This window comes from Genypterus blacodes, unplaced genomic scaffold (genome assembly GCF_046128005.1).
Source record: "Genypterus blacodes isolate CSIRO-AG114 ecotype Tasmania unplaced genomic scaffold, CSIRO-AGI_Gbla_v1 ptg000003l_1, whole genome shotgun sequence".
NCBI classification, from domain to species: Eukaryota; Metazoa; Chordata; class Actinopteri; order Ophidiiformes; family Ophidiidae; genus Genypterus; species Genypterus blacodes.
The window spans coordinates 1,557,576-1,580,060 of NW_027466817.1; the positions used below are offsets into that span (position 1 = coordinate 1,557,576).

General features: G+C 43.4%; 2 protein-coding genes across 4 annotated transcripts in view; both read left to right on the top strand.

Moving 5' to 3' along the window:
* Positions 1-13,509, top strand: part of sik3 (SIK family kinase 3) — a 31,443-nt gene extending 17,934 nt beyond the window's left edge. For 2 of the 3 annotated variants that reach the window (XM_076144143.1, XM_076144151.1), the window contains exons 15-26: positions 787-921; positions 2,575-2,716; positions 5,266-5,385; positions 6,311-6,369; positions 6,554-6,663; positions 7,613-7,776; positions 8,117-8,244; positions 8,962-9,731; positions 9,857-10,011; positions 10,466-10,595; positions 10,709-10,835; positions 11,356-13,509. In XM_076144143.1, the coding sequence (XP_076000258.1) occupies positions 787-921; positions 2,575-2,716; positions 5,266-5,385; positions 6,311-6,369; positions 6,554-6,663; positions 7,613-7,776; positions 8,117-8,244; positions 8,962-9,731; positions 9,857-10,011; positions 10,466-10,595; positions 10,709-10,830 (2,035 nt within the window). In that variant the 3' untranslated portion in view covers positions 10,831-10,835; positions 11,356-13,509. The remainder of the gene's footprint in view (positions 1-786; positions 922-2,574; positions 2,717-5,265; positions 5,386-6,310; positions 6,370-6,553; positions 6,664-7,612; positions 7,777-8,116; positions 8,245-8,961; positions 9,732-9,856; positions 10,012-10,465; positions 10,596-10,708; positions 10,836-11,355) is intronic. The other variant, XM_076144160.1, reaches the window with a different exon arrangement.
* Positions 13,510-13,568: 59 nt separating this feature from the next.
* Positions 13,569-21,853, top strand: tmem25 (transmembrane protein 25). The gene is made up of 10 exons (XM_076142373.1): positions 13,569-13,728; positions 15,046-15,096; positions 17,271-17,354; positions 18,055-18,399; positions 18,495-18,785; positions 18,878-19,006; positions 19,100-19,133; positions 19,430-19,539; positions 20,910-20,999; positions 21,158-21,853. Exons 1-10 carry the CDS (start codon positions 13,569-13,571, stop codon positions 21,229-21,231), a joined length of 1,368 nt encoding a protein of 455 aa, XP_075998488.1. The 3' UTR covers positions 21,232-21,853.
* The last annotated feature ends 632 nt before the right edge of the window (positions 21,854-22,485 follow it).

Below are 22,485 nucleotides of genomic sequence, written 5' to 3' on the forward strand. Positions count from 1 at the left end.
GCTGGAACAAAAACGATGACGACTTAAAAACTGGACCACATTAACTTTTTGTAGACCATTTTGACGATTCATAATAAAAGCAATAGCATGAGGGTAGTTGAACATCTATACGGAATAGTGTGAGTATGTGTCAGAAGTCCAGGTTTGGGCTTCACAGTAGTGTCCTATTCAGACTGCACCTCTGCCAGACTTCGCTGGTGTCCTGGGTTGCTGGGAGTGAGTGCCTCTAGGCTGGACTGCTCTGCTTTTTTTCCATGGGTGGTGGCCACTCTGCTGTGGTGCTTTACCCCATCTATCCTACTCTCTCCATCACGCAACTGGCTTTTGCACAGTCCCAAACTAAAATCTGCCGCCACTTCTAAGCCCTTCTATCTCTCAAACTCTGCCGGCCAAGGCCTTCTGTCATTTATTTTATTTAACGCCAAATTGGTCTCCCGACTTTCTCTCTTTTCTCACAAAGCTTTGCTAATTCTTAAGCTTGCAAATCAAAATCATCAAATATCCAATCCAATCCTCATATTGGAAGCCGTGGAGTTGTGGAATACCCATAAGCTATACCCGACCCATCTATGATGTGATTTAAAAATTTAAAAAAGCGATATATATATTTTGTTTTTTTCTGATTGGCTAAGATGATATGAATGATGACACCCATTGGCAGAGGTGGGAAGGGGCAGGCCTTTCCTGTTTCCCCCCCGTCTCCATTAGCCAATGATGACAGAGAGCTGACCAGCGCTGCTTCCTGTCTCCCACCCTCACCCCCGCCCTCCCCTCCCTGCGGCCCAGGTACCTGGCGAACCGCTCCAAGCGGCACACGACGCACGCGCTCATGAGCACATCGCATGGCGAGCCCTCGGCGGAGTCACAGCGGCCCCAGGGCCCCCGCCAGAGGGTGGGCTGGGTCCCCGACACACACACCCGGTGAGGGGACGCGCCCGCTCCGAGCTGTACATGCATAAACATACAAAGTTGCACTCAGGCTCACGCCAACACTGAGGGGGCTTAGTAAAATGTCACTGTCTAACTCACATTTTCACAAATGCACACACACATACAAGAGTTGTGCATCTTTGGCCACTATTTTTGTTTGTCAGTAGTTATGTTGGCAGTGCAGCGAAGAGTGTATTTCACAACTGATTGTAAATAACTGTTTCTTCCCCACATATCTGGAAAGAGGAGCCAGCTGTTTTTTTAAAGATCGTAAAGCTGAATTATTGTGTAGTTTTTTTTTTTTTTTTTTTAAATATGTCAACACTTATGTTTCTTGGTATCACATAAGCTTTTGTGCACTGTTTAACAGGGATGTTGCAAGTTCATTTAAATCATGTTTGTAATGAGTGCGGGCACATTTAAATCAGGTAAAACTGTCATAACAGTACAACTTAGCAATGTGTGTTTATTTAAATTGTGGTGATATAATTCAAGATATTCCACAACTTTGAATGAGTGGAGAAGTTGTCACGTTTGGCCTAAGGATGTGCCTCAACTCCCTACATCCTTTTGTAGTTTTTTAGTTGCCACCAGTGTGATTGGGGCAGACGTTCATGGATTTAAAGGACATGTATGTATTAGTGAAATGGCCTGGTGATTGAATTTCCTGAACACGTGCTTTCTTTGTATTCTCATCTCAGAATGCACCAGAACACAGTACTTTCATGTCACAACTGCCAAAAAATAGTTTGGGGGAGACCCCAGGGAGAGTTTGTCTTTCGTACCCTGTTTCACTGCTCTTGAGCTTGCAGGTCTGAAGATAGCTATTGGACAGTGTAGACTTCTCTCTTGCTGGATGCCTGTAGCTGCTGTGTTGATTCCTCTCCTATGCAGCCTCTGTGCACCCCTGAAGTGGGCACTGAACACCAAAGAGAGTGCCTAAACTACCTTTTAACTGCTGTGCCTTTTGTTTTATTTTTGCGCCTTAGCCGTATAAACGGTGATTTATTTTATTTTGATCCCCGAGGGGAATCATATGGTAGGGAATAACTATAAACTGGTAGGGAATAACTATAAACTGCTCATTTATATATTCTGAGCCTTCCACTTCCACAATAGGATCGTTCAGATTATGGCTGTCACTGTAAGCTATTGTGACTTTCTTAAGCAGCAAACACATTTGTATGTAGTGGAAATTGGTCAAAAAACAATGAGCTTTAATCTTGAATTGAGGTACACGGACTCCCCAGACAACGGGTTGAGTTTAACTGTGATACAAAACACAGTCTCTACATTCAATATTCAAAATATTAGGATTGTTTTTAAAAGCCATAATTCCCTCCCCGACCAATCGCTTCTCCTGTTACGACTGACATGGATGTATTAATTAAAACATTTAAGGATTACATTTTCATGGATTTACTTGGTAAGTCAGTGTTTTTAAAGCTGCATAGTCCTAATATTTTCTACTCTGTATCACCTTCAGATATTTTTTTTGATTGACTTGAGGGGTCCTTTGAGGCTTGAAGGGCTCATGTACATGTCTGTTTCTCTGTCTCATCTGTCTCTATGTGTGTGTATTTGTGTGTGTCTGTGTGTTTGTGTGTACACGCGTGTTTCCCCACCCTGTCGTCCCCTCTCCAGATCCAGCTATAAGGACTGTAACACACTTCACCTTCCCATGGAGCGCTTCTCTCCAGTCAGGCGATTCTCTGATGGCGCAGCCACCATCCAGGCCTTCAAGGCCCACCTGGAGAACAGCAGCCTCATTAAACAACTCAAACAGGTACCTAACTCCAGGGACCATCACCAAATGGCACAGTAATCATTCATAGTTTGGTAAATTAAGGTGAGAATAAACAAAAACAAGCATTTTTTCTCACCAGCCACTTGAGAAAAAGTGAGTCCATTCACAACAATGAACTTGTGTGAGTGGAAATAAGCCGTCTCTTTTGTACTACTACTCCTTGATTTTGATATGCAGTACTCTTCACATTTTTAGTAGTTGTGAGTAGTATTTCGATGTGTTACAAGAAATGGTTAACGAAAATTAAGTCCCTGTAGGGATAATGAACGTTCATGTGGAGATTTTGAAATGGGATAAAAAGGAATGGACTTGAGAACTTATTCCTGCTTTTATCATTGGGTGTTAATAGTAATAACCCATTACTAATCAGGTCTAAAAACTTGTTTTTTGTCCCTGCAACCCTGTCTCATTATGCTCACTCATTCTGAACCCATTTCATTGTAGTCGGGTCGGATTAGTGTCTTTACACCGGGCAGCATGTGTTTCAAAGTGCTTAGTCACCCAGTGAGCATGGCAGCTGGACCCCTGAGTCTCTTTTACACCTCTCTCCTTGATATGAACAAGCATCATCAGGTTAGACATTAACTTAAGATGTTTGAACTGCTGTTATCACACCATGCCTGACATGTACACTGGTGGGCCTTGTTAGATTTGACTCAATAATCACTAGGTGCTAAGAATCTTGGTTTTCTGAATGTCCTTTGGGATCTGAACTCGCACAACACAACACTCCTACACTTTCAGCTACTCGTAGAGAGCAATTCCGTAAAAGCAGCTGCACAACACACTAATTTCCAAGAGGTCTATGACCCATTTATACATTTACATTACAAAATGCAAAAATGTGTTCTCATACACCAGATGCCATGTTCATGTTGCATCTATAAAAGAAAATCTGGATTCTGCCTGCATTGTGACACCAGGTGGTGTAGTTCCACAGGGTCTCCATACAACAAAATCTGTACCCCTCTACTGCTCCACTAGATTGACCCGATTTACAAAAGTGATTGGTCACTTTGAGAGGTGAACAAATTAGGAAGGACATTTCTCTCCAAAGTGCTTTGACCCGTTTGTAATTGTGTGCAGAATACACAGAAGAAAAGAAGAAGAAAACACAGAAGACACAAAAATGCTCAAGTCAACAATCCTTTTCCTCTTCTGAAATGACCATTCCACCGTTAATACAATCCATGCTTTGACATTTTAAAGACACACAAACTGCCCATTTCCTTTTTCTATGATGTCCCACTTTTTACTCTGCCTTTCAGTGTGGGGATTTGGTATAAACACATTTACCCTCAGACTGGGTCAGGCAGGCTGCAAAGGAAGAAACGTACTGTGGTCTTTATTCCCTTTTATATCCCTGTCAAAAATTGTGTTGTAACACACAGAAGTTTGAATCCCTTCCCATCGAATGAAACATACTTTGAAACCAGCCTGTTATCAACTTCTGAGTTCTGACCATCTGGGAATAGGTCTTACCTGTTAATAGCATCATAACGGCATACTAAGACTCAGGGATATAGACTTCAATACTTCACAGTTTGAAAGGAAAGAAGCTTGCGTATCGTAAGCAGAGATTTTGCAGGAGACCGTGGGACTGATTGAACAGTTAAATTACATGCAGAAATCAGAAAGAATAATTGGAAAGTTGTAAATGAGAGGATGTGAAATATTTAACCCTGTGGTTAGGGACAGGCGGCTTTTCCCAGAAACTAGGCAAAGTGAAGTGAAAGTGTGGGCAGATCTTCATGACGTGCACAAATTGCTCAGGTCTCAAGAGTTTGACCGGATAGGACACTCCAGATATCACCACACTAAGCTTCATTGCTTGTTTGTTTGCTTTGTGTAATCAAGTTGTAGAATAGGTCCATCATAATCATACACAGTTTATTACATGTTTGACCCAAGGTACCGCATGTAGCTCCGTAAGACATGGCGTCATTCTCAGTGACACTCAAAGGCTAAATATAATGTTGGCTGCAGCGTGTCTAAGATAAAGGTCACTGTGGTTAGAAGAGGATAATGCATGTGACCGGTGTCCTGGAACACTTAAACATGTTAGGGAATCTATTTTAATGGGTGGGTTCTTGTTCTTTAAAACACTCAAGTTAACAGTGGAACAATAGGAAGACTCGGGTGTCTTTGTATTGAGTCCAACAGAACTGATAAGATAAGAAGTTTCACATCAAATAAAGGCTATTGACTACAGAAGAAGTGCATGTGCTGTTGTTCATCTTAATTATTGTTATTTTATAAGCACAGCTTTTATAAGCGCTGTGTTTAATGAGTAATTGATTCACATTGACTGTAGTGTAATATACTGTCAACGAACAAGGCTTTCTTTCTAGGGGCAAAACTTCACAATATTTGGTGGAATTTTGCCCTTTGACCACTGTCCTTTCCCTACACTGGATTAAAATGGCATCACCAATAGAAAGGCTTAACTTGACAGCAATGACTTTGGCTTTCATCCTCTTTGTTTAGAGGTAAAATTAAGATTTTGGCTTTATGTCTGTTTGCAACAGGAGTGTGAGCAGCTCCAGAAAATGTATGCTGCACCACAGGATGAGCGATTTCTGGAACACACTCAGCAACAGCATGTCCTCTACCAGCATGAGCAACAAATCCTCCACCAGCAAATCCAGGTCATTGAAGCAGATCGAATGCCTCAACAATTCATTATGATTACATAACATAAGACTTGGATTGTCTTCAGACCTGCACTTTGTTTTCTTTGTATGATATGAGGGACAAAGTTGTTGTGTGTGTGTGTGTGACAAGTTGTTTGTTTTGTTTAGTTCAAGTGAAGCTAAATGTATTGACCAAAAACATGCAGGAACCCTCACTCTGTTCATTGAGGCAAGGAACAGGAAGGAATCTGCTGTGCCAAGATGATAAATCACATGATAGAAGTGGCATACATTCCTAGTTGTCATCATTCTAGCGATATACTCAAAACTATAACAAAGTAATGCTGACTTCAACAAAACATCTGGATAACCATATATTGCTTACAGAGCAGAAACAACGGCAGTGTCTACCCCGAGAAGTGCTAGACAAGCACAATATGATGTATTGATCAAAGGTGCCGTTAACCCTATGGACCAATCAGTTAATTAATGAACTGCCATGTTGTTGGTTCAGATCTAGTTTGGACCATGTCCACACCACAAATAAACTTCTACAGAGTGTGTTTGGCAGGAAAGAGAGACGACTTCCTCAAAGCGGTCTCTGCAGATTTGGTCAACACCCGAGAGCGATTGCTGTCTTTTGACCTTCCCAAACAAACTGTGCGATTGTGGGGGAGGAAATGAATGGTAGTTAGTTTGAACCAGACTAAACCACGTAGGTGTGAAAATGCCCTTTACAACCTGCTCAATGTTTTGAGTGATCCAGGGATTTCTGAGACATAGTGAGTCTTGCAATTCAGTGTACATGTGTTACGCTTCGCACTGCTTACGATAATGCAAAAATAGATATGGGTTTCGTTTGTGTGGTGACATTAGAGTGTGGTGACATTAACAAAAGATATTTACTTCAAGTCAACTCTCAATTTTTCTCTCACTGCAGGGTCTGTCTTTAGGCCATGGAGAGAGCCAGCCCAGTCACCTAACCCACCAGCTCCAGAGGTGACCCCAACACACACACACACTCACACACACACACACACACTCACACACCAGATATTACTCATCAGCTATTGATTGGCGAACTTGATACGGTGGTGCAGTGCTATCGACTGAAGTGTTACATCACTGTTTTATCCTTCTCCTCTCTTCTCCTCCTCTCCTACTCTCTCCTGTCCTCCCTCAGATTGCGTATCCAGCCATCCAGCCCTCCGCCAACACATCCCAGCAACCACCTCTTCAGACAGTCCAATCAGAGCCCTCCGCCTGGCTCTGCAGCCATGATGCAAGGGCATGGTAAGTAATGCCGTTACAAAAGTGCTTAGCTACTGCTTGGCTTGAAGTAACTTCGTATCCTGGAACCGATGAGGGTGCAGTTGTATTTTTGTAGTGAGATTTTAAGTGCATACGCATTAATTAGCCAAAGGTCACCGTCAGCTTTTTGGGTTTATTTTGTTCTTCCGTTATTGTCCCTCAACACATTTGTAGAACTGCAATTCTGTTGAAATTCAAACTTTGATGAAATTTAGCCTAGATCTTGTTTGTTATTTGCTACGTAGGCATTTTATTTGATCTTGTATGAATTCCACAACCTATAAAGACACTGTAATATACCAAAGGGTATAGTTTTTGCTGCATCTAACTGTTTAACTACTACCTAGGGCAAAGCCGGAGGTTCCCCACCCCTGCCGTCAACAGAATGTTTGTGTTCAATAATTGAGTATGGCAACATCAAAATGGCCCGCAGTGGGAAAACGGTTCCCCACCCCTGACCTAGGGCAACAGATATAAAAAAAGACCTCAGTCATCACACATGCAATTGCTTTGGTGAGATTAGATAAACAGTCAAATGCTGTCAAAGGCAGTATTGTTTCATGTGATCAGCAGCTTCACATGATATCTGGGAAAACTGTATGGAATGTAGGGTTAAGGATGAAACAGCCAAGAAAAGCTTGAGTTGATTGGAAATGTCCTGCTTTGATAAAGATGACTTAGAAATCAAGATTCAATCAGTAAACAGCCTTTCGATCACCTTAAACATTCCTCCAACCCAGTCTACCAGAAAGTATAAACATCCATCTTAGCTTGCAACATAAATCTAAAAAAAACCCAACAGAATTTCACCATACATTTTAAGTATCCTGCCTTAACTGTGCTGTAAAGGCTTGTTACTGAGGATAAAACACAAAGCCAGTATTTTCATTTGCTTTCATGTCAGCAGTGTTGGTCGTCTTGCCTCTCCCAGCAGGTGCAGTACAGTTCCAGCATGGTACTCCAGCACTGTACCAGGGCCAGAACGGCAGCCCACCTCCCACGGGCCTTCCTAGAGTCCCCCTACCGACCAATCAGCAGGCAGGATCTGCTCGTCCAGGCGTCCCATTGGCCCAGGGTGTACCTCAACAACAGCAGGTGACCACAGGGTTTTTTTTCCCTCTGTTTCTCTGTAGTTGCAATGCTAAATACACACTGGATTCTCTTCCAACTGTGAACTGGTATTGATTTAAAACTGATAAAATCTTTTACCCTTACCAGTGCATATAAATAGAAGGTTGAGAATAATTTTTAATGGAAACCTTCACAGTCAGCAAAGGTGACGAAGGGGGAAATATGAATGCAGAGTTGTTGTTTTTTTTTCATTTTATTCAGCTTTGGTGGTTGTATTCAGTGGGGGGATTTTTTATTTAACGATTTATTTTTTATTTACTTTGCTATAATAACAGTAAATGTCTTCTATTGATCATTTTCACAGGTGACCATTCAGGTACAGGAGGTGGAGCTGGGAGTTGGGGCGCAGAGACCGGGCACCTTTTTGTCTATGCCATGTGGACACAGAGTCCTCGGGAAACAGCTGAGCGCAGACAATGCAGAGACACACAGGTGATGCTGCCCACCATGTCAGTCACGTCTCTTAACAATGGCTGCATAACACCCTCAACCAAAACCAATGGAGCGTTGCTTCGTTTTCTAGTTTTAATGTAGTTGAATTGCTGTTTTGCTGTTTTCTGTTCCTACATCGTGTCTGACACATTCATTTTTTTGTATTTTCTTTGGAAATGTTTGTTGTGTTTTCACTCATGTGTACGTCTCTGTCATGATTCTTAACATCATTTTGAAACATATAAGAAATAATTAATTTTATGCACACTGATAACCACAAATCAACTTTGCTGAGATGACATCTTCAACAAATCCTCCACCCTAATGTGGCTGGGTGAGTGGTGGTATGTAAGTGTAGAAACACCATAGTTGTAGACATTCCAACACCTCGAGTAGCAGATTCATCATCTTCTCACCTTGGGCGGCCCATTGTGCCTGTCAATCTGTCCTCACTGAAAGGATGTATCACATTATTAATTGATTCATACAACGTCTCATTTTGACCTTAAAAAAATACCTCTCTGTGAATCCTTACTGTTGGACAAGACCGGAAGTCTATGCTAGGCTCTATATGTGTTGTGATTCAGTGAAGAACTGTTGTAGACTGTGGAAAGCTGTTTTAGATGTATTCACAGAGCTGATAGATTTATAGAGCTTTAGAAATATTTTGATGATAGTGAGGAGTGAGCTAAATATCTTTCTTCTCCGTTCTTCCAGTCGCAGCCTTGGTCGTTTTGCTTCGGCCTATGACCAGGTTCAGTTCAACCCCCACTTATTCTCTGGTGATGCTGCCTTGAGGGGGCCCTCTGGAGTGGTTGGCTCCTACTCTCCCTACCTGCAAGGAACCTCCCTCAATGTGCCTGGGTTAGAAGGTTACCAGAGCGGAGTAGTAGGGACAAGCACCTATGGACCCCCCTCAACACTACAACAAGCCCTGCTCTCCCCCACCCCATTTGACTATCGCCCCCCGCAACAGCACGTCACCCCCACCTTGCAGGGCCTTCTTTCCCCCCGTCACTCTTTAACAGGCCATGCAGACCCAAGGCTACCCCTTCAGGATTTGGCCGCCCTGTTGAAGAGGCAGAGCCCCCGGCCGGGCCCACTACCCACCACCCCACCCAGCAGCGGGCCGCAGGAGTATGGAGAGATGCTGCTTCTTCGTCAGCTGAGCCAGGGCGAGAGCTTGGAACCAACTACAGCACAGGGGGCCTCTGTGGGCCAACACTATCACCACCTCCTGCAGATCCGACCCACGGAGGTCCAGCCGCAGCAGGTCCCAGCCCAGGCCCCCTGCCCCAGCCTGCCTCATTCGGAGAGCATGGAGGAGGATGAGGTGCCAGCTGGGTATCACCACGCACATGAGGGCCTGTTGACCAAAGCAGTGGAAGGTCATGAGCTCCTAGGGCCACCCAGAGGAAGCACCCCGCCCTATGGTTCTCCTACTCACAGGCATGGTGGCTACATAAGGAGTGGTCCCGTTAGCAGAGGTAAGGCTGCTGAACACACGTCTCTTGGCTCTTTGCAGCGAGGCAACAAGTTCACATGAGATGAACTAAAGTAAGATCATATTTGCTTCAAGCACGTGTTTTTACGCATCACATTTCTCTCCCAGACGCCGAGCATGTGGAGTGCAGGCCTTCAGGGCAAGACATGGAGGTGCCCGATCATAATGGTGTGGGCTATTCGCGAGGTCCTCAGGCTGAGGTTTATAGGTCCCGTGGACAACTGCAGCGACACCATACCATCCAGACCTGCGATGATGCCTATGTGAGTGAAATTCCACTACTGATTTGCTAAAGATTACACCTACAAGGCCTGTACCCATAATATTCATCATAAGAGGCTGTAGGAGGCCTGCAGCATGAGGCTCTGCTAAATCGAGTCATAGTTAATTTTCCATTTGAAGAATTTCTGCAAGGACTTAACAGTATAAAAACTAATAGAGCCAATCACCCTTAAAGCATTTCTACTCTAGATGAAATACAACAGGGTTATAACTTCAAACAACCTTAGAGCATCTTTACCTTCTATTTTACATGTACAGTATTTCAATCATGAAGTTAGATCTGCAGAAATAAAGATTCTATTCTATCTAGTATTCTATTTTGTAGGCTCAGGGAAATAATACTCAAGTCTTTCAAATAAAGTTCTGATATGTTGATGTACAAAGCTTTACACTGAGGGTTATTGAGTATTCTCTGTCTTTCAATTCCGGGTCCAGGATCAAGCAGACCCCATGTCTGGAATGAGCCTATTGGCCGGGAAGGCTATGAGCTCTGCCCGCATGTCCGACATTCTCAGTCAGACATCACTGACAGGAAGCCAGCAGCTGCACCAGCGGGAAGACTCGGGTCAGTAGGAGACACACGTTCTTTCACTGCATCATACAGCCAAAAGATCACAGCCACGGTAGAAGAATTCATGCAGATGTTTGTATCCTTAATCCTGTGTGTTTCCGATGCAGCGTGTGACGTCGACGGGGAGCTCCATGCCGCAGCCTGCTACCCCTCCTCTTGCACCAGTGACATGCTACTCAGCTACAAGCCCCCTGACCTGCAGTACAGCATGGAGCAAGCTGGGGTCTAGCACAGGTACAGATGGACACATAGGTTTTGGACTAAGAGGTTGCGTACTATAACATTTTTAAGATTTTCTTTCCCAAATTATCGCTGCTTTGTGCATCGAGCACCAGATAATATGGTGCTCAAGGGAGAGTACCTGGAGTTGTTACAGTTCAAATGGTTAAATGACTTAGTTATTTTAGTGACTTTAAGTCATTAAAGTAACATCTCGTAACACACACTCACGCAACCACAGTGCCACAACAATACAGTGCAGTTTTATATTTTCTAATGGATATATGTAATATTTCAAAAAATGTTACACATATTTATATTCTTCTTTTTACGCTTCTAAATGATTTCAAGATGGTTACATTTATTTTCCTTCAAACTAGACATGTCAAAAGGGAAGATGCGAGTTTCTTTGACACACGATTTTATTGATGGATGTTGAAAGTGTCTGCTCAGTACTATAGAGTCCATAGCCCTTGCCCTTGCCACCCCAGCTGACAGTCTGTGTGTTTTTCCTCCCGCTGTGTGTCTCTTATAGGAAGGTGTGTATCCTCTGTACAGAGGTCCATATCAGCCACCCTGAGTTGTGTTGACTTGAGTTGAGCAGCATCATGCCAAACCACCGTCTGCCCAACCGGGGGCACTCTACGTCTCTCTGTCTGTCTCCATCTGCCCCTGGGAGGGCAGTCTGCTTGGGGGAGGGTGAGTGTGGGTGGGTGTAGAGATTTTAGGGGTGGGGTCCCAGGCAGGGTTTTGGGGTTCAAAGATCAAAAGTGCCAGCGTTTTTGTCACGTGGGCCATCTGCTTCCACATCCATTTTGTGGCAAGTTTGGTGTTTCCGCTCGTCCCTCTTTGGACTTGCCCCCCGCCCCCCTCGACCCCTCACTTCCTCCCCTACAAAACCCAGCCCAACCTGTGCCCACCTGCTGCCCCCGAACTAAACCTCCCCTTTCACTCCCAGCGAAAACTGACGGCATGCATCATCGTGTGCCTCATTGGCCAAGGCATTCATACACAGTCATACATGCAGGAACATGGAGTCCAAATACACAAAGAGAAACATACACACACACACACATACACACACACACCGCTGCCACAAACCCAAAGTATTCACATTAAGTGTGTGTGCCCATGTGTGCATGACTGAGAAGAAGAAGCAGTGAGCAGGGTGTCTGTTCAGTCTGCTCCTCCCCTTCCCCCCCCTTCCCCCCCTGCTGTACCTGCAGCAGACCATTCCGGAGCGGGCAGTAATCTCCGAGCCGGTATCGGCCCTCTCTGCCGGGGCCGGGTGGCAGGTGTTTTGGGTCAAGGCTCCCCAACAGGGAAACCAAACCGCTCCCTCCAAAGACGGAGCGCAGCGACATCGCACAGGACAAACCAGCTCTCTCATTGTTGTTGTTATTGTTGTTGTTTTTTTTGGCATTCATGTTCTTTTTATTTTTTATTTTATTGTAGGATTCATTTCGACGGCTAATGTCCGTGTAAACATTATGGTTATTATTGTTATCTCTTATTGTTATTAATGTTTTCTGTAAAAGAAGATTTATTAAAATGAATATTATTATTATTATTAAAGGAAAAACAGTTCTTTGTTGCAAGGAAGACATCATTGTTCTTTGATTACTTAAATAATTCTGCACTTTTGTTTCAAGCTTTCCTCTATCCATCTTTTTCCATCCCTCCTTCCGGTCCTACCAGCTCACTCTCTCAACCCACCTTACCCGACATTTCTCCTCCCTTCTCCATCCTTCTTTAATCCTCCTCACTGTCAGTGACCGTGTATTGCATTGTGGGTAGTTATACCAGACATTCGCTTCTTTCCTTGTACAGTGATGCCATGTATAGAACGCTCTTGCAGTTTCTGTAACAAATCCTTTTCTTTTTTTTTGACATTTTTTTTTGTTTTTTAGATGTTTTTGGGGAGGCTTTTTTTTATATTGTATTGTTCATCATTTGTATTTTTGGATGTCTTCAACATGTTCTTTTTGTTGGTTTTATTGACATTTATAGCCAAAAGAGGACAGAGAGAAGAGATGGTGCTCTTTCTACGTCGTAAAAGGATTGTTCATGTTTGTTTTAATATTATATCAAGACACTTGAATAAGAGGAGAGTAATTATTTTGTGTTGCTTTTTAAAGTATCATTTCAACCATTGATGTTGTGACTGTTGTCATTCTTGTTGATGTTGGGCCTGTTTCTGTTGAAGGGGTAGTTGCGGCAGGCTTATACAGGGTCAGGCTTTGGGCTTTGTCAGGGTTAGTTTGGGTGCTACAGAGACTTGAGACTTTACAAAACAAGGGACTAACCTGTAAAACGGAAAGACATATCATGCTACAAATCACAAGTGTGGAGATGGACAAACCCCCTTCTCTTTTCCATCACTCTGCCATGATCCTCCCTTCATCTCTGACTGCACCGGCTTATTTGACGACGCCTTACAGACCCGGGCCTTCCTCCTGAGCTAACAATGCTATTACGGCAAATGAGTAGAAAACTACCACCACCCGATCCTACTCTCATCTGTTACTGTTTTCCTTGTCTTATTTCTGCCTCATGTTTTTCTCTCCCCTAAACCTGGAACCGAAGATGGGATGTTGGGAGGTGATGGCCGCGTTTCATGATCACCGAATGGATCCTGTCGCAGTTACTGGACACGACCCCCCCCCCCCCCCCCCCCCCAAATCATAAATGGAAACATATAAGGAGAGGGGGAGGAGGACAAGAGGAATATTTTGAATTGGATTGCCAATGCAGAGGAACACAAAGCTGGCGGTCCTGCTAGGGTGTGCCCACCCTAAACATCTCCACCAAGACCTGCACTTGGTGGCCAACGCTGTGCTAAATCCAGCCAAAAGGAGGCTACAGCACACTTGGGACCACAGGGGGATGATTGAAAGATACAGGAGCTGTTTGAGACCCCTATTTTTAATTTAATTTATCCTCCTGGGATGTTGAGTCTTTATCGGGCCAGCCAGAGACTATGGGGCAAAGAAGTTCCAGGTCTACTTACCTGTGCTTATGTTGTCCAATTTTCACAATGCCTGGCAGCACGAATGATAAACTCTGCACTGTATAGTATGCTATATAAATCTGAGAGCTGATGATGATGTGTGCAGTGCCTGTGCTTTCTATTCACATCATGTCACTTCCTGTATGCCAACATTCACTCTTCTTCACCTGTGATGGGGTTGTCTGAGGTTCACGAGGTAAACAAACTCCCCAGAAAAAGTATTTCTGCCCTTTCCTGACCTCTGTCCTAGTTGACAGACAGAATTTGACCTAAAATCAGCTTCTCACTTTCTCCCAATAGAGTGCGAGTCTCGTTGAAAAGACAGAAAAAACTTGTTTGCATTCCACCATTCCAATCTCATCTTTCCGTCAGATCTGTCCTCCCGTTTTCTCTGTATTGTACAACCAAACCAAAACTGAGATGGCAAAACTTGACTGCAGCTGAGAGGAAATAACTGGAACGGAGGACAAGCCCAGAAAACCACATTTTAGAAAAACTGGAATCTGATCCCCCACGTTGTTTAATATTACGTTTTGAGTTATTAATCATTCATTGCTTTTCATGGGGCCCAGAAAGTTGTAAATGGGGTTTAAACCTGTGGTGCACTGTCATTTCAAGTTTTTGTATGCAATGGGAAGAAACAGTTGGAGTGAATGGAAAGCACTGCAGGTGATGGGGAGGAGAGAGCTGCTTCACACACACATACACACACTGACAAGACTTACCTTCCTTGCCCATTTTCTGTCTTAGCTTCATCCCCCCCCCCCCCAGTCAACAAGTCAGCTCTCTGCTCCACTCCTGCATCTTAGGTTCTCTCTTTTTCTATTGGTTCATTCGTCTTGTTTTCTTTATGTTCCTATGTTTATTTTTGATGAGTACAAAAATATTAAAGTGCAACAATGATTAAAAAGAATATCAACCAAACTGAGATGAATAAATAAATATATATAAATAAAGAAATAATTTAAAAAAGGTCATGTTTTGTGTGTTTTTGGTGCTGTTTGACGTATTGGGATGTTTCATATCAACAAATCAGTCGTAAAGCCAACTAGGAGGAGACAAAAAGTCACTTTTGCACTACTAGATGTAGCAACCCTGTGCACACTGAGTGAAACCAGGGTTTTACAGGATGCATCTTTATGCGTCAACCTATGTTCAACAAACTCCCTGCAGTTGTGCATTGTAAGATTGTGTGTTCTGTGTCTTTTCTTACAGCCTGTGCACATTCTGTTCAGAGTCTGTGTATCAAGGTGACTGACTGTCAAGGTGAGTGACGTCCTTGATGTCACCGGGTTGTAAGACAGGACTTACTCGTCGTCTGTATGTCTCCAGTAGAGATACTCCTCCACCAATCGGTCCTGTCAGCAGTGTGAATGAAGTGAGTGTCACCCAGCTATCAAGTTGCATTTGCTGATGCAGTCTGAGACACACTGCTCTTCTCATCACCTTGGGTTATTTAGGAAGTCTCCTGTCATAGCCTGTTGACATAATCTTTCTGACGTAACAAGGAAACAGATGTGATAAATTCCTTCCCAGACCTCTCATATAAAAATGTTTTCTTTTGTGTGATTGATGTTTCCTCATGACAACACCTTTTTTTTTTTTCTTCATAGATGATGTGCAAAAATGAATAAATTGCTTCAAGCTCAAGCTCAACTGTTTGTAACTCAGCAGAGCATGTAACACAAAATACGTTTACTAGAAGACAATACATAACTCTTACTTAACTACTTCTAGAAATCACTCAATTGTTTCAGTAGAAAATGGGACAAAAATCAAAAAAATCAAAAATCTGTATTTTCCTAAATGGTTCTTGAGCTTGACTTTTGCAATATTGGCAAAAAGCTTTCTTTGTCTCTGATTTCCGGGTGCAGCGCTCTGGATGCTGCTGCTCTGGTCTGTACAGCTGCACTGCAGAGGCTTTCCAGTCTCAAGTAATTGAGCTCAGACAATGTGAGCCCTCTAGTGTTTATGCACATGTATTTCAAGGGTTACTTAACCGTGCCTGGTGATTGACAGCAGTGATGGATGGGAGAGGATAATCGCCCGGAGAAGACAGTTCACGCTGTCATCAGGATCTCCCATCCGAAACCACTGCATGTTCAATCCCTTTAGATTATTGATGATGCATCATCCTCCTCTCCTCTCCTCTCCTCTCCTCTCCTCTCCTCTCCTCTCCTCTCCTCTCCTCTCCCCATCTCCTTTCTCTCTTGTTCTTCATTTCTCTTCCCTCCTACTCTCCTCGCAGTAGTGACAGCGTGACTGCCTGCGTCAGCCAGCCTGCCAGCTTGTGAATGTTGCTACTGGGGCTGCCATAGCCTGCAGAGATCTGTGTGTGTGTGTGTGTGTGTGTGTGTGTGTGTGTGTGTGTGTGAGAGAGAGAGAGAGAGAGAGAGAGAGGGAGAGAGAGAGATCGTACACAAATGGGAATGTGAAGAGAGGGCTGGCTCTCATCTCTCTGCTGTTATCACCATCTTCTCTCTCTCTTTCTCTGCTCTCTCCCCCTTCCTATACCCCTCTATCTCTGTCTCTCTGTCTCTCTCTCTCTCACCCTCTCTCCCTCTCTCTCTCTCTCTCTCCCTCACACACACTCACTCACTCTCGCTCTCTCTCGCTCTCTCCCTCCCTCTCCCCCCCTATCCTCTGCTGCCATGGAGCTCTATCAGGCTGAATCACAATACTGTCCGCAGACGGGGCTGAGGTAATGCTTTACGTGTGTGTGTGTGTGCTGTGGACGGTTGTATTTGTGTATTTGAGCGCATACATCCGCATGCAGCCTTTCAAAGTGTAGTGTGTACGTGCGCAGTGGCTATACTGTAATGTATTTCCCCCTCACTGTATCTACTGCCCTGATTGACAGTACAAACCAGGCATCCTCAGCAGGAGGTCCAGTCGCCGTGAGACGTTGTGTCATTAGTGCATGAACAATTTGTCTGGATTTGTGTATGATTTATCATTCCTCAATTGATGCCTTTAGTTCCTGCTTTCGTCTGAGATGCTCACACAGATCACATGACCCAGCACGATCAGACATTACCACTTCCCTGCACCCCCGCTGTATGGATGTATGCAAGATCTGCACTACACAGTATTCTGCATTGTAGCAACACACAAGGATTTAGTCTCTGTGTTGTGAATCAAAGAGAGCCACTGAATTATTGAGGACTCATGAGTCAGAGGCATGACACGCACCAGCTCTCTTTGTGTTCTCCATTAATGTTGTGCTTGGAAAGCAAAACAACCTCACTTGTTTGTGTGCCTGTCCTGTTTCTCAAGCATTTCAAACACATTATCCAGCTTCATCACAACTTAAGATTTATGCAATCGTGTTTATGTTGGAAAACAAACTGTAAATACGGAGATGTGTGGCTTAAAGACATTGTTATTTCCTCACCAACCAGGTAGATGTGTGTGTGTGAGTGTGTGGATGCTCTGGTGAGCCAGTATGGATTCTGTGTGCCTGGGGCGGTGGGGCTCATGCACTGCTGTGATCTTTCTTCACACACTGGCTCTGTCCTGCACAGGTGAGACCAACATCAACTTACACTGCATGACATAATAATGTTTAATCCAAATTCAGCCATAATTTGCTGTTTTGCATGATGATGTTGTTTATTGTGGGTCATAAACATGTCCCAGCTACTGCAAAACACCATTGTTACTTTATAATTGATGAAAATAAGATCTGTATGATTAAAGGGACTTTATTTCCCTGAAATAAAGACCATGTATATATAGACTGTCCACTGTGTGGGGCTGTAGCATCGGGCAATTGGAAAGGATAGGAAGGGAGATAGTTAGTGTCCTTACCCAGCGGAGGAATACCTTCACCGTGAGGCTGCAGCTTTCATGCTCACAGTGATGGAACTTTGTAAAGCCTTCAGCAAAGTAGCGAGTGCCCAGAAATAGAGCTTCACTGCCGGCATGAACACATGAAAGACCGGTAACCACGAGCTGGAGGTCTGCTGGACTCTAGACAAGGCTACTAGGAACAACTATAACTGCTAGATAATGGTTGGATTTGCACAAAAATGGACAGGTAAGCAGGAAACGCTGAAATGTAGATTTTTTTGTTTGTTTTTTGTTTCAGATTAGTTTTCAGACTCAGTTTTGCATCTTCACTGTAAATGTTACACAGCTTCCACAATGTCTTCTTGGTACTTTTGCATTTGTTACATATTTTAGCTTTAGGATCAATCTTACCATGCACCTATGTACCAACAGGTGCAATTGAGTCTACCCCCAAAATTGATGGATGGCACCGATCAGCTCTAACAATGCAGGAGAACGTGACACGCAAGTTCAGCTGCCAATCAGACGGCTGGGATCCCAACGCCCCGCCTCTGCTGACCTGGTACCTGAACGGGGAGCAGCAGAACGAGCCCATACCAAGCCACGGGCGCCTAGTGATGACAGCACCGGACGAGTCAGAGGTCTTGAAACCCTTCAGCGATCACAACAGTTCCTTCTCTTTCCGGGCCAGGAAGTGGGACAGGGAACTGGTGTGTGTTGCGTCAAACCCCAGGACAGGAGAGAGCTACAACGCCACAGTCACACTCAATGTCCAGTGTGAGTGTGTGTGAGATCTGTCGGGTTTCTTCACAGCACAGATGCTTTGGATGGAAATCACTTATTTACTTGATTCTCTCTTCTCTTTCTCATAGTTCAACCAGAGATCCTCGGAGTAAACGCTCATTACAGTGAAACCTCAGATCCTGGCCTCTCCCTGGTCCTCTTTGCCTTGGTACGATCCAATCCACCTGCCACCATCACCTTTGTGGACCAGTCTGGCCAGCTGGTGGCCAACACCTCAGACTTCCTCATCCTAGACTCACGAAGCTACCCCTGGCTGACCAATCACACGCTGAGGGTCACACTCAGCAGCCTATCAGGGAATGTTTCGTTGAATGCCACCAACAGTGTCGGAACGGTGCAGAGCAACCTCACACTGACAGGTTAGGGATGGTGAATCTCCCCTATCTGAAGCCTTTCTTACAATTGTTGTGATGAATGCTGTTCAGCGAGTACGTTCCCTCTCTCCTCCCAGAGTTCCTGCACTCTCGCGTGGAGGTGCCCATGCTGGGAATAGTGACTGGAGGAGCTATGGCCTTCATAACCCTTTTGATGCTCAGTCTGATAGTACTTTGCCTCATGCAAAAAAACAACAAGTCCATCGGTGAGTGTGTGTGTCAGTCAAAAGGAAATTGCTGGTGTACACAACACCAAAAACATATTGTTTTCAACACAACATGTCCTTGTGTTATTACAGATGAGCCAGTGGAGATTCTGATGACCAGGAAAAGGTAAATGTAGTAATCGGACTGATCTATGTCCAATTGGCCAATCTGGGGGAAGTGTGTCAATGCAACTGTATTTAATGGTGGACAAAGTGGTCAAAGTGTCTCAAATGATCACACTGTATCACTATTCCAGCACTGTAGATCACATGATCATTTCCTACTGCAACATCTTACTGAGCAACCTTAGCAGAATTGAAAAGAAACACTTATGTAAGCATTTTTATGAACTTATTAATACTTAATGTGCATCCAGTAGACTAATCCATGTGTAATATCTCATCACTGTTTTATTTCTATAGCAACTCGGCCAATCTGAAGACAGCGAAAGTTGATAAGGCTAGTATCCCCAGAGAGAACATGTCTGTGCCTGCCAACATGAAGCTCAATGACCTGAGTGCTTTGAAAAAAGGTAAACGTTTTACATTTTCACGTCAAGATATGCTTTAGCGTCGTAAAAGAGCAAAATAGGAAAGCAGCAGACTTCTAGACTCAGAGATTGGAAACAGCTTTGTAGACAGTGACACCATTCAATACAATGATATTTAATGTGCTACACAAAGGGGACATGTTGAGGTTTCAATATGCAAAAACACACTTATTGACTTCTAATCTCATCTCACAGTGTGTGAAAACAGAAAATTGTGCATCCTATATAACACCCTCCTCCTGAAAGGCCCTGTTTATTCTGATTGGCCAACTAATTCAACGTGTGCTGCAAGATGTTGGACATTTCGGTCTGCTGTAGCCAGTACACTTAACTATGCTGTCGTCTGCTGGGGGAGCAGTATCAGAGCCAGGGACAATTTATTAAGAAGGCTGGCTCTGTAATCTGCTGCAAACTAGACTCTTTTGGGACTGTAGTGGAAAGGAGGACACTGAACAAACTGTTATCCATCATGGATAACCCTGACCATCCTCTCCATCACCTACTGGACAGACAGCAGGGCTCCTTCTCTCATCAATTGATCACACTGATCGCTGTCACAGGGACAGCTACAGACACATCCTGCCTGTTGCTACTTCCCTTTACAACACCTCGTCACACTCTAGTAGACAGACATAAATGGAACAACCCTGCACACGTGCACCCTATGATGACACCACAAATGATGTCACAGCTGTAGCCTATAATGACATCACAGATAATGTCACAGCTGCAGCCTGACATGAATGATGTCCTAAATTTATAGTGTTGGGAGCATGACATCATAAAGGATGTCTCATAATTAATATGATGTCAGAGTTGAGACTTTTGAGCAATACATTTACCGGTACTTCCCTTTTTATTTAGTGTTGCAGCTTTTGGCTTATAGTATTTTCATTGAAAGCAAATACACCTTTGCTATAACATATAGCAAACACCTCAAACATCTCAACTCTGTCTAATATAGAACGCTTTGCCCCATAGTTTCTGTTTAGGTCACACTTCACTCTTTCTGCCCTTTGATTATTACTGTGTTTTTATTTATTTATTTCTATCTATTCATCCATCTATCCATCCATCCATCTATAACATGGCAGATATGTGCTCGCTATAGTCTTCCTTGTTGGACTTATGGTGTCTCTTTTTAATCTCATATTCAGATCAAGATCCCTTCTATGTTACACTGTCAAAATGAGGGAAAATTAAAAAAAATCACAAAACATACATTTACTGTAAGTGTATTAGTATTGTATAGAAGTGAAATTGACACAACTGTTTTCACTGTCTCAGAATGACACATACATGTTTCTTGCACTCTCAAGTGTCTGCTCCCCTTACTGCATCACATCTTGAAGCTCGTGAGGCTGCCCAACAGAACAGTGTTGGAGGTAAGAAGAAAGAGGAAGAGGAGGAGGAAGATCTATCTCTTGCCTACGCCGCCAGAGGTCAGGGAAATACACTCTGACGCTGTTGCACTGCACATGTATTTGTTTTGAACATAGAGGGGCAGTAGTGATTTTTCATGCTTTATTTTGCTGCTATGTTTTGTTGTTTTGCAAAATAAATGTTGTGTTCTGACATGTCTGCTCTCCATCATTCCCAGGTTTTGCCAGATACCCAATGGTGGGTTACATCTACAAGGTGAACAGCACAAGCAGTGAGGAAATCTGGCTCTGACTGAACTCAACATAACGTGCATTCACACAATATACACTCATACTTGCGTGCATGTATAACAACCACAATCAAGGTGCCACCAAAAGTGCAGCAGTCCAACAAGAAACACAACAACTGCCAATCACACATCACTCAATCTCCAGGGACCTTCAAGCTGGCTCAACGTAACCAGGAAATAGACTTGACCGTCTTATGAAGGTCCTTGGTGATCTTACAGACTCTTTCTGGACTATATCTATGAACATTACTTTCATATTCATAAAGACAAATATAGATGTTTCATGTATGAAAAATGCCTGTTTCTTTCTGCTTCTACCACTATGGTCTTCACACAGTGATACGGTATGTCTATCATGGTTATGTCATGTATAAACTCATGACATAACCCATATCCTGTATGTTTTATAGTCTGTAGTCACATGCTCATAATCGCCTTCTATTGCATTGTGGAATGCATTAAATGTTCTATGCTTAAACCAGAATGTCCAAGATAACGAACTGTATGTGAGATTTTAAATAATATCCAGATATGATGGTACAGAAATATATAATAGGTATTTGTATATTGACATGTAACATGTCATGTACTGTATATTTGTATGCATATGTATATGTGTATAAAAGAGGGAGTCAAATAAAGATAATATTGAAATTGTATGATTGAAACTGGATTTGCTGCAGGTGTATTGGCAACCACCAGGGGGCACTAAAAGGTGACATACATGAAAAACTGAAAAAAATATGAAAGCTTGTAAGTCATAATGTCAAGTGTGTGTGTGTGTGTGTGTGTGTGTGTGTGTGTGTGTGTGTGTGTGTGTGTGTGTGTGTGTGCCAGGTGTCTAAGTCACGAGTTGTTGTGGCTTTGTTGAGGGTTAGGGTATACAGGAAGCAGTGTTGTGTTATGAGTGTAACGTTTCGTCTCTTTGCTGCTTCTTCTGCACTGAGAACAGATAATCGAGTGATACACAGATTGCGAGGACCTTCATTTACATCCAAATACAAAAATAACATGCATGGAACCTTTTAGGAATGTGCTTGTTTTAACACAAATAGGTCTGTGATTTACTGCACTGTGCATCACCCTGAGCAACTTCCAAAGCAAATTTCAGCCAGTCTAACCAATCAATCAATCTATCTATCAATCAATAGGACACCCTGTTTTGATGCATCTGAATTCCAAACCCATCGAGTTGAATTTGTCTGCCTGCACATTGCAAAATACGGCTCCAGTTACTGGAAGCCATGAGGCATCAG

Excerpts from the sequence above, each read along its gene's own strand:
- tmem25 (XM_076142373.1), top strand. The coding sequence starts at position 13,569 with ATGCAGAGGAACACAAAGCTGGCGGTCCTGCTAGGGTGTGCCCACCCT. Across the intron at positions 19,007-19,099 it reads AAAAAACAACAAGTCCATCG|ATGAGCCAGTGGAGATTCTG; the intron begins GTGAGTGTGTGT and ends GTGTTATTACAG. Across the intron at positions 19,540-20,909 it reads CCTGAGTGCTTTGAAAAAAG|CTCGTGAGGCTGCCCAACAG; the intron begins GTAAACGTTTTA and ends CACATCTTGAAG.